This window comes from Monodon monoceros, unplaced genomic scaffold, assembly GCF_005190385.1.
Source record: "Monodon monoceros isolate NGI ecotype Baffin Bay Population unplaced genomic scaffold, NGI_Narwhal_1 Super_Scaffold_7, whole genome shotgun sequence".
Classification (NCBI taxonomy): domain Eukaryota; kingdom Metazoa; phylum Chordata; class Mammalia; order Artiodactyla; family Monodontidae; genus Monodon; species Monodon monoceros.
The window spans coordinates 19,853,356-19,865,566 of NW_021703784.1; the positions used below are offsets into that span (position 1 = coordinate 19,853,356).

A 12,211-nucleotide genomic window follows, 5' to 3' on the forward strand; every position below is an offset into this window, starting at 1 on the left:
TTGTGATTAGTGAAAGGGCTTATACTGTAACTGTAAATTATTATAAAAATGTTAACGATTTTGAATTGGCTAAGATATCTTACTACAGTACTTCCACTGCATTTGAATAACTGGATCTAAATTACTTTAGTCTTTGTATGAGATGATCTTCAGTTTGCTGTTCAGTTACTTAGGTAGCCTTGCTTAAACCTGTTTTGCATCTTTCAGTGCATAGCGAGTTTGCATTTTGAATATACTTTTTACAGGTGTAGCTAAATCATGAGAGGGCACAGGTTAAACAGTCTAGGAGTGGTAAGTTTACCCCAGAGGTAAGCTAGGAATAATTAGGTTTGTCAAATCAGTCCTGAGACTTGTAGAATGATATTACTGGTACAGAATGGGTTAGATGTAAAGAGGAATTAGTTGGTAGTGAAAGTTCTTTACATGTTTAATTTTAACATAATAATGGAATAACCCAGTTAAAATGGCTTGTAATTAATAGTTGAAAATATGTAATTGGAAGGCAAGTGAAAGCACCCAGGGCTAAAGATTTAGCTATATAAGACATTTAAAGTGATAAATGAAGGCTAAGTTTTAGGAAGGCATCTTTCAAATTAATTTGAAAGTTCTGGTTCTTTTAAATACACATTCCTGAAAGCCTCTTGTTAATGTTTCTTGCTTTTGCATTAGAGACTGTTTTGTCATACAGTTTAGAGTCTTGGGTTCTTACTTGTTTGCACATTTATATATAATGTCAAAAGAAGTGCTACGTAAATGAATTTTCTTTGATAGTATAACCTATTGATATTTTGCACTTACATTAGAAATACCAATAGTAATATCTGTAGCAATAAAGTAATCCTTATCTCTCCAAGTAATCCTATTACTCCTCAAGTAATGAGTAAACATGATACCAGGGAGATCACTTGAGGAAATTTTCTTTCACTAAATGTAAATGGCTTTCTTGATTAATTTCAGTCAGTAAACACAAGTGAAAATTATTAATGGTATTTAGTTTGCAAACTCCATTTTATTCGTAGTTTGTTTCTGGGTTTTTTTTAAATTAGGTCACAAATCTGGTACAGACAGTTAAAACTGTTTATCACTTTGATAATCAGAAGCCTCTGGTATAACACAATCTTCATGAAAACGTAAAACAGAATACATGGTAATAATCTCTTTGAAAGCAATGGTTGCAAACATCCATGTTTCTAAGAAAATATAACTTTACATATGTATTTTAAGCAAGCTGTACCTCTTACATAAATTCAGACAATAGAAGGAGTGTGCAATCATAATGCTTATTTTATGGAAAAAAATGAAAATTATTATTATTATGACCTAAATGATTTTAAGTAATTAGAGTCCTCTTGGATTGAATACAGAGTATAAAGATATTTTCCTTAATTTACAACCTTCCTGGTCAAAAAGAGCTGGAAAGTTGGTCAGTAAGCAGCACTGATATTACCAAGTAAGTTTAACCTAAATTCTTTAGGTAGAAATTGTAAAGTGTTCCAATTCCAGCTACTTTAGTTAACTGAGTGAGAACAGTCTTCAGTTTTTAAATGAAGACTGTTTAAGGAATTGAGCTTTTTACTAACTTAGTTTTTGTGAGAGGGTCATTTTTTAAATCAGGTTTAGAGATTATTTCATGAACTCTAAACATTCTAGTTCCTTAGTTTTCTCAAAGAAAGAGCACTTCAGCAGTAGCAGGATGCACTGTCCCACACAAATGTCAGTAGGGGGTAATGCTCTGAATAAGTCAAAAGGCCTCCTAGTGTATCAAATAGGGGACAATTCAAACCAGAATGAATCAATGCACACTCTTCCTAGAAGGCTCCTCTGTTTAGAAACTGGAATGAGGATTACCAACACATTTTATACAAACACTCTGGTGTGCCATCCTGTAATGGGGGTGCTTAGGTATCACCCGTGGCATATGAGATTAATGAGCTATTAATTCAACTTAAGCTTTCTGTGGAGGCACTAAGGCCATGCAGCTCCTTTTCCAAAAGACATAGAGATAAAAGACAAAGAAGGTAGAGGACTCTGAAAATTTTCTCTGATTTAATTTTCTCTGAAAAGTTAAATTCTACATAATAGTAAGAATGTTTGCTGAAAGAAAACTGACAAGTAAAACTGATTTAAGCGACAGATGTTCAAGATACATTGTACTGAAAATACAATAACAAATTTTGGCCTGATAACCCTCATGCTGTCTTATAGCAAAACACTAAAATACATGCAACAGAGAAACTGGTGACATGAGGACTTCTTCTCCAGATTTCCTGGGGGTGGGTGGCTGGGGGGGGAATGGGGAATATACTGTTTTCTTCTGTTTGCTTTCATAATGAATTATTCTTGCTTATAAATGACTTTCCCAAATTTTCCCAGTCATTTCTGATGAGAAATCATTCTTCAGTAGGAGGAAACCAGGTAAACTTACATGAAGGACATCAGGTGTCTTTTGAGTTCCTTCTGTCAGCTAGAGGAGCCATCAAATAGGTTCCGTAAAACTAACTCCATAACTAAAATGGCTGGTAGAATTGGAATAATCTGTCATTAGTATACTTGTAATAAAATAAAGCTTGTTCCGAAACCACAAGGGCTGGTAAGAAGAGCAGAGCCTGTATAAAAGCAACAGGCTTTTATAAAAGCAACTAGGTTCTCTAGAAAATGGATCTAGTATACAGAATGTGAGAATATACAGAACTCTCACTCAAGTTATAAAAATAGACATGGTTCTTGGACAAAAAGCAAATGAGTAGAAAAGAATTCTCCAAACATGAACTTAAAGACACATCTATATAAAACAACAAAATGTCATCTCAGAGCTCCGATCAGTCGTCTGTTGAAATGGCTGAAAAGGGGAGATGAACTAGAGACAGACAGGTCAAGAACCCACAGCTGATCTGTCTGACTCTTCTGGTTGGCAGTGTACACTGGTGATCACAGGCAGAGAGACTGATACATCTGATTGGTTGATGGTGCTTTGTGAATGAATGAGAAAACTCAAGGTATAAAGTAATCTCTGAAAGTTTAAATCTTAGCTTCTACACTTGACAGTGTTGCACATGAGAAAGGATTCTAGGTGTTATCACCCAGAATCAACCCTGCCATTCACAACTCATGCTCCATGCCCCCATGGTTTCTTTTGTGGCCAAAGGATCAGCCTAGACTAAATATATAATAGAAAATAACTCTGGCCTTGAAATGAAGAGGGGTAGACCAGCAACTCATGCTCAGTACTTATAAATCACAAATACTGAAGCTAATGGTCTGTTTCCTTTTGACTGCAAAGGAGATGCCATGAGCTAAAGAAAGTCATGAGAGAAAGAAAGTCAAGAAGACATGGGTAGCAGCACCTTTCCATACCCGCCTGGATTTGAAAGGAGACTTTCACTCCTTATTCCTTTCAAACACAAAGTTCATCAGTTGGAAGGGGAAAAAATGGCTCTAAAGTTAAAGAGTCCCCAGAGAAAATGAGCAGTACATGAAATATGCCCTCTGTGGGCTAAAAGGACAAGTTGCAAAACCAGTTAAGACACAAGAGGCAGCCCAAGGTCTTACTTAATTATGGTTTTAGCATAGTATATAGCACAATATGGGCAGCCCTTTTTCAATCCATTCAACAATTCAGCACCATCCATGTCCAGTCCAAAAAATTCCTGAAGAGTGGGCTTTCATCTTTGGTACCACCTTATGAGTTATTCTTGGTTTGCAATAGCTGCAAAGAAGCAAAAAAGCTGGTACCTTCACCTTGTCTGTGAGTACAAACGCTGGTACTCTGCTGCAACCACTGAGGCCAATTAAAATAATACTGTAACACACAGGAGTGATACATCCAGTTCCCAGGTTCCAGATAATAGCAGCCATGCCCATAAAGGAGTGGGATCATCCATCCCCATTGGTTAAGGCCTTCGGTTTGTTGTCCTCAGAGTAGAATAAAACACTGTGTTCCCACGGACAAGGAACTCCACAAGAACCCATGGTCTACTTTTGGACAGGGACTTTAAGTACCACACGTGCCAGGCACAGAAATAGGACTGGCCTATAGCTGTCACGCCTGGAGAAGCTTCTGTTTTGGCAGCACAAACTAAAAACTTCTTAGTGTATTCTGGTTTTAGTCTTCTCTCCTGAGTGAAGCAGCCAGGGACTGCCAAGTTCCACAAGCCCTCAATCTAATAGTCAGCATTAATTCTCTCCATGGTCTTCTTCCACCCAGGCTACAATTTTCCCTTCCCATCCAGGGATGGCATCGTCATCGTGGAAAACCTAGAGAAAGAAGAAAAGCCACCATGAAAAAATTATAAGACAGGGGGTCTCACTAAACATCTGTGGTTGAAAAAGAAGATCTCAGACATAAAGGATAAAAACGTATAGAGGAAAGCCTTGAGTTAGAGCCTATGTCCCTTTGGTTTTGTCCCTAAAGTTATAACTGGTAAAAAATATATATATACAGTTGACCCTTGAACAACACAGCGGTTAGAGACACTGCCCGCCCCCCTCCCTGCCCTGGCCCTGTGCAGTCAGAAATCCACATATAACTTCACGGTCGGCCCTCCATATCCACAGTTCTGCATCCTCAGATTCAACCAGCTGCTGATTGTGTAATACTGTAGTAGGTATTTATTGAAAAGCGTCTGTATATAAGTGGATCCATGCAGTTCAAACTCATACTGTTCAAAGGTCAACACTGTATGTGTGTGTATATATATATATATATATATATATATATATGCTTTATATATCCTTAGTTCCGCATATATGAAATGGTAAAAGCATCCCTCTAGTACTGCTTTGCTCATAGAGATTTATAAGAATTAATAAATTACTAACCATAGAGCACTCTGGGCTTCTCAAAAGAAAGCAGTACTATAAGCATTTAAAAAATGAGAAAGGGGAAAATTTTGGCCCGAAGCATTGTAAAGAAAGGGTTAGAACAAAGACCAATCTTAACATGTGTGCATGCAGTTCTTTTCACTCATTCGTTCAATTCATTTCCTAAGCCACTAATAAATAGAAAGGGCTATTAAAACATTTCAGTGAGAAAATCTTTTTTTTTTTTTCGGCTGCACCACGCAGCGTGCAGGATTTTAGTTCCCCGACCAGGGATCAAACCTGTGGCCCCTGCAGTGGAAGTGAGGAGTCTTAACAACTGGACCGCCAAGAAAGTCCAGGAAATCTTTACAAAATAAAGTATTGGCTTTTCCAACCTTTTTCATTCTGTAACCACTATGAGAGCGCTCATAATACGTCATGACTCAGAACTCTCTTTCAAAAAAAAAAAAAAGAAAAGGTCTGTTTTTGGCAGATATATTACAAAGAGAAGTAGAAGTATAAGCTAAGAAAATAGTCAAGGAGTTGAGAATAAGCATAGATGACTTTGCAGAATTTCCTCATTTTCATTATATGAGAAACTACCACCACAATATACAGTTTCATATATTCATGCCAGTTTGTTTATTTTGCTCTACATAGGAAGCAGAAAGTTTTCTAAGGTTTGGTTACAGATAGAAAAGAGACTCGAAAGCCAAGCATTTGTTCAATGTAGGTTCTTCATTTTCCCTAACAAAACTTTTTCCTTTTTAAAATAAAAATTCTATCCAAGTTTGATTAGAGTGATTAAGACCTTGAACTAAAGAAGCTATCAGCTTCTTGGGCCATTCCCTGAACCTTCTCAGTCTAGAGTAATCAACTGGTCGGAGGCACTGGGAAACTCCTCTGACCTGGTTAGGGAACTGAGGTACTTCTGGGTACTAGTCCTTGAGTAGAAGTCTTTAGGGTTCAAGAACAACCAGCAATACCACCCAGACTCCCTGTGGATTCTGTACCTCCTCCTTGACAGTGCCAAACTCAGGATCCAGTGCTTTGAAGTGATACCGATGACTTCCCTCCCGGTCAATAGCTGCTTTAAAATCCTTCAGTGTCACCTCCCCCAACCTGCAACAAAAAGAGAGAACACTGAAATAGACCGTTTATCAGTAGGTTGGAAAGATAAGATGTCAGCTTTAAATCCAGGCCCCTGCCAAAGTCTCTGGAGGCAGAAACAGCATGGCCTTGTTAGGTCACCACCCTTGATAACCCAGACGATTCTGAAACAGCAGAAGTTAGGGAGCCAGTCACTATTAGGGAATGAAAATGGCATTACAAATGGGTTGATCTGAGAATTTAAAATAGATTTATTGCTTTGGCAGCAGCCAAATTACTTTTTTTCTGTTTTACTCTGAAAATAAGACACAAAGTCTCTGAAATCTAATTTGTTAAACTATCAATATGTCTAAGTTCTCTTGATTTCCTTCTTTGCAACAATTCCATTTCTATAGGCTGGTAGAATTAAATCAAGTATCACCATCTTTACTTCAGAAAGCTCCCCTCTAACACAAACCAAGCAAGACTCTTTAGGAAAGGGAAATCTTATCACCTCTCTCAGCAGTTGGTTCCAGAGTTTAAAAATCTTTATTTCAAAGCCATTTACCTTAGAAGGGAGTATATTAATTGAGTGTTTGAAGGTTTTTAACATGAATTCTCTATAGGTTAGCTGCAGTCATCAAATAGTAACAAAGATCAATGAGTAATAAGTAGCCCTGGAATGCCAGGCTGTAATCCAAAGCTATCAGCAGAAGCTATTTTGAACACTTAAAAAATTGCTTTCCTAACTTGGAGCATCTTTGCATATCAGGATTGGAAGCACTATTATTGTGTCTGTACCTTGTAATGCCACTGGTTAGTGGTGAAACTAGAACTTGAATCTCTATCTCCTGTGCCCTTCTTACTACACTGCTTCTCAAACACCTTACAGCTGGTTAGATGGGCAGTAACTAATGATTCTGCCTTCCTGTCCTTTTTAAAGGAGAAATAATGATCCCAGAATCTCACCTCTTTGGTATATTGACCATGAAGGGCGTAAGTGACCGGTCAGTGAAATAGAGCACCTTCGTGCAGGCGCTGCTGACAGTTGGAGAGCTCTGTGAGTGAGACAGCTCTGCAATCAGAGAGAGACTTTGTGGTCAGAACATTCAATTTGCTTCCAACAACCCATCATTTCTAGTTATTCAAAATGTCCCAGGAGAATGAAGCTGCCTGAGGTCATAGCACAGTTTTCACACTCTTGCCAAACACCTTGTCCACAGGGTGTGTGACCCACAGGAAGTCACCACTGGGGCCACTAAGACAAGAGGTGCTTCGGACATGGATGCTATCACAAGGACCATCATTTCTCACCCGTCACAGGTGATTCTAACAGGGGAACAGCAACTGTTCTGACAGGCACTGTTGCCAAGAGTCAAAAGAGGTCAGAGAAGCCAGGCAAGATTTCAGCTAGGGCAGAACAGACACACAGCAGGAGCTGCAGACACTGCCAGCATTGAGACTGCGGAGGTCAGTGGTAGAGAATGCACATGCACTTCAATGAAAAGACAACTGATTAGGAACAAGAAACACCGAAGCAAAGTAACCGTAGAAACTCAGATTCCAAGAGGCCTTATATTTCCAGTCTAAAAGGCAAAAAGTCTACTTTTATCCCTTAGCTACATAGGATCTATATGTGTTGGTCCCCGTGGTTTTTTTTTTTTAATAAATTTATTTATTTTTGGCTGCGTTGGGTCTTCATTGCTGCATGCAGGCTTTCTCTAGTTGCGGTGAGCGGGGGCTACTCTGCGTTGCCACGCGTAGGCATCTCATTGGAATGGCTTCTCTTGTTGCGGAGCACGGGCTCTAGGCTCGCGGGCTCAGTAGTTGTGGTTCACGGGCTCTAGAGCACAGTCTCAGTAGTTGTGGCGCCCGGGCTTAGTTGCTCCACAGCATCCGGGATCTTCCCCAACCAGGACTCAAACCCGTGTCCCCTGCACTGGCAGGCGGATTCTTCACCACTGCGCTACCAAGGAAGCCCGGTCCCCGGGGTTCTTAACTTAAATTTCTTAATCCATATCTTGTCTCTATTCTTTGTATAGGTACTTATGGAAAAATTTAATCAATGAGTTACTTGTGATTATGACTTTAAGAGAATAGAAGAAAAGACCAATTAAAAACTTTTATCACAAGGACCAAAAATAATTTAACTTTTATTAAAACAACTCCTGCAATTCCAGCTACACGTTTTCTTCATTTATTCTAGGCATTTATCCCAATCAAACAGGCAGCCACCAGAGAGCAGTTCTAGGAAGGGGTTTTTTGGTTTTTGTTTCTGATTTTTTGGCCGCACAGTGCGGCTTGTGGGATCTTAGTTCCCCAACCAGGGATCAAAACAGGGCCCTCAGCATTGAAAGCATGGAGTCTTAACCACTGGACCACGAGAGAACTCCCTAGGAAGGGGTTTAAAATAAGGAAGTAGGAGGGATGAATAATACAGGAGAGAAAGACAAGGGAACATTCTCTCTTTGCACAGCAATCAATCAGTTTTCAGAATTTTTTTCAAAGAAGGCCAATTATTGAAACCTACATGCCACGATGTTCCTTTGACTCCATCACCTAGAACAGGGCCTGGCACACGCTGGCTTTTTAATAAAATAAAATATTCACTCTTATCATTAAATTTATGATGGATCCTTTCACTCATTCATTCAACAAACATTTATTGAGCACTTACCATGCACTAGATTTTGAGAATATAAAATTAATTATATGCCTCTGACCTCAAAGATTTCACAGTCCAATATAGATGACAGGTATGATAATAAATAATTACAATACACTAAAATCAGATTGGTACAAACTGCACAAGAAGACTGAAGATGAAGTAGTTAATTCTACCTGGAAGAGGTCAGAAAGGTCCCATAGTTGGAGAATTGTTAAACAAAGCACCTAAAAAATATATCAGATATAGAAGTTGGAAAGGGCATTCCCAGAATGAAGGATACTTGTAAAGGCGTGAAAAGGGATGGATCATGTATTTATAAAACTGAAACTCATCTAGTAAGGCTGGAGTGTAAGTAATACATTGGGAAGTAATGGAAGATGAGGATAATAAAGCAGGGCCCAGATCACAAAGGACTCTGCCAGGCTAAGATGTTTAGATATTAGTCTTAAGCTCTGGGGAGATATTCAAAGGAAGTGATACGATCAGACTGGCATTTTAGAAAGGTCAGTCTAGCAGCAAGTATGGGTCTAGTATGGGTTGGATGGGAGAAATTCTGGAAACAGTAATCCCATTAAGAGGCAATTAAAATAATCTGAAAGATGAGGAAGGGTAGGATATAGCCCTGGAGCTAGAGAAGGGATGGATTTGAGAGAACTTTAGAAGGTAAAAGTCTTAGTACTTTGGATATAGTTGAACATCAAGGATAAAAGGGAAAGGGAAAAATAACTAAGATTTATAATCTAGGAAAACAGATGCACGGTAGTTACCAGTACCTAAGATAGGGGGACAGAAGTATCATCCATTTAAAATGTTTACTGGGTGCCTATTACGTATCAAGTACTAGAGATACAAAGATAAACTAGGTACAATTCCCACCCATTAAGGAGCTCAAAGTCTAGTGGGGTAAAATAGCAAAACAGTTATAATAAAATAAAACATGAAAATAATATTGCTGTGGACTCAGTTGTGTCCTCCCCACATTCATATGTTGAAGCCCTAGACTCCCATGTGACTGTATTACAGATAGGGCCTTTAAGGAGGGATTAAAGTTAAATGAGGTTATAAGAGTGGAGCCCTGATCCCATAGAACTGGCGCCCTTGTAAGAAGAGGAAGAGACACCAGAGCACTCTCTCTCCACCACGTGAAGACACAGCAGGCAGGCAGCCATCTGCAAGCCAAGAAGAAAGCCCTCCTTCAGCAGAACCTGACCACACTGGCATCCTGATCTTGGGACTTCCAGCCTCCAGAACTGTGAGAAAATAAATTTCTGTTGTTTAAGTCACTCAGTCTATGGTATTTTGTTACGGCAGCCCAAGCTGACCGATAAAATGTTATGTACACATTTTAGGTGAATTTGAAGGTAAGAGTATGTCAAATGCCACACAGAGGTCTAGTAGATAAAGACAGGTTTGGTAAACAGGTCACTGATGACATTAGTGAGAGGAGTTTCAGGTGACTAATGAAGAAGGCTGAGTTGGATTGCACAGGCTTTTCGAGTAAAACAGAAAAAGATTAATGAGGGAAAAATAGTCTTACTCAACATTAACTCATGTGATAAAATGATAATTGCTGTTTCAGGGTGACAATACTATAAAAATCATATACAAAAACCTCAGAGAATAAACGACCCAGAAACATAGCCTTGCATATACATGTGTGTGTAAATTTAATACATGATTTTAAAAGGCATCACAAATCAGTTTCAGCTTTTAAGTTTAGGTTTATGATCCATTTGGAGTTGATCTTTTGTATATGGTATGAGGTATGGGTCAAGGCTCTTTTTCTGAATAATTTGTTGAAAAGCCTATCCTTTTGCCATCAAATAGTTTTTGCACTGTTGTTAAAAATCAACTGGCCAAATATAAGTCTATTTCTGAACTTTCTACTCTGTTCCAATGACCTATGTGTCTATCCATTCACCTATACTGCACTGTCTTGATTACTCTAACTTTATAGTTAGTTTTGAAATCAGGTAGTGCGGCACTTCAACTACTTTATTTTTTCTTAACTTTTTTTTTTAACTATTCTAGTCTCATCCATATAAATTTTAGTATCAGCTTGTTTATATCTACGAAAAGTCTGATAGGATTTTTATTGGAATTGCATGAAGCTATAGATCATTTGGGGAGAATGAACCATCTTCACAATGTTGAGCTATGTTTTCCCCATCAAACAAGGCTGCTTCTCAATTAATATGATGCTGATAAACAATAATTTTGTAAGTGGTAAAAAACTATGTAATAAAAACCAGATTATTTTTAAAATCTATCATCTCCCTTGTTTCTATTTGTTCCATGTTTTTTGTTCCTTTTCTCTTTTATCCTCTTTTTCTCCCTGCTTTTGGAGTGTGTATGTGTGTATGTGTATATATGTATATATATGTATATATGTATGTGTACATGTATATATTTTGGTATTGTCTTCAAAGCCCAGTGTGTTTAGATTCTCAGTTTGAATACACCATTTCAACATGGAAACTGTATTTTAAATAGTGAGATATTTTACTTCTTTTGCTATTGGATTGAGTATTTTTACAATTCCTTTTTATCTCCACTATTAATTTTGTCATTTAATTCTTTAAAAATTTAGTGGTCGCTCTTGGATTTAAATACACATCTTTAATTAGTCAGTCAGCTTTCAAATGATATTTACTGCATCACATGTAATGTAAGAACTACAGAAGTGACAACAGTAGAGTCCTAATTCCTCCATCCCAATCTCTGTATTATTGTCATACATTTTACTTTCACATATGGCATAAACCAGTAATACATCAATACATTTTTTGCTTTAAACAGCCTGTTATCTCTTAGAGCAATTAAAAATAAGTGGGGGAAGGTCTTTTATATTTACCTTCATTTTAACCACTTTTTTTGCATCTCCCAGTTTCTTTCATATCATACTCTTCCTGTCTGATGAAATTACTTTAACATTTCCTGCCACGCAAGTCTGCTTGTTATGAATTCTCTTGGTTTTGTGTAAAAAATATATATATATATACTCTCTACCTACAGAATTCTAGTTTTTTTTATAGAAATTTTTATAGAATTCTAGATTTTTTTCTTTCAGTGCTTTAAAAATATCCCCCCACTATCCTATAACCTGCAAGGTCTAATAAGAAATCTGTAATTCTCATCTTTGTTCTTCTGTATGTAGTAATTTTCCCCTCTTCAAGGGGGAAAAGATTTTCTCTTTTCTTTGATTTTCAGCAATTTGACTCTTTTGTTGTTTTTGCTATTCATACTTCTTGGAATGCTCAGCACTTCTTGGATCTGTAGTGTGATGTTTTTAAAGCATTTCTGGAAAATAATTGGCCTTTATCTCTTCAAATACTTCTTCTGCCCTGTTCTGTCTCTTCTTGTTCAGGGATTCTAATTACTTGTATCTTAGTCCATTTGATATCGTCCCACAGCTACTGGATGCTCTGGGTTGTTTGTTTTTTCCTCTCTCCTACTCTTTTTCTTTTTGTATTGCAGTTTGGGTAATTTCTATTGACCTATCTTCAAGTTCACTGATTCTTTCCTTAGCTGTGTTGAGTCTTCTGATGACCCTGATGAACCTGCTGAAGGCACACTTTTTTTTTTTAATTAATTAATTAATTTATTTTTGGCTGCATTGGGTCTTCGTTGCTGCACGCGGGCTTTCTCTAGTTG

At 37.8% G+C, this 12,211-nt stretch overlaps 1 protein-coding gene across 3 annotated transcripts in view; it reads right to left on the reverse strand.

The window, feature by feature from the left end:
• Positions 1 to 1,029: 1,029 nt before the first annotated feature.
• The window catches only part of DIXDC1 (DIX domain containing 1), a 74,426-nt gene continuing 63,244 nt past the window's right edge, over positions 1,030 to 12,211 (reverse strand). For all 3 annotated transcript variants that reach the window (XM_029209015.1, XM_029209014.1, XM_029209016.1), the window contains 3 exons: positions 6,859 to 6,964; positions 5,814 to 5,922; positions 1,030 to 4,254 (listed from right to left, as the gene is read on the reverse strand). In XM_029209015.1, coding sequence (XP_029064848.1) covers positions 4,174 to 4,254; positions 5,814 to 5,922; positions 6,859 to 6,964 — 296 coding nt within the window. In that variant the 3' untranslated portion in view covers positions 1,030 to 4,173. The remainder of the gene's footprint in view (positions 4,255 to 5,813; positions 5,923 to 6,858; positions 6,965 to 12,211) is intronic.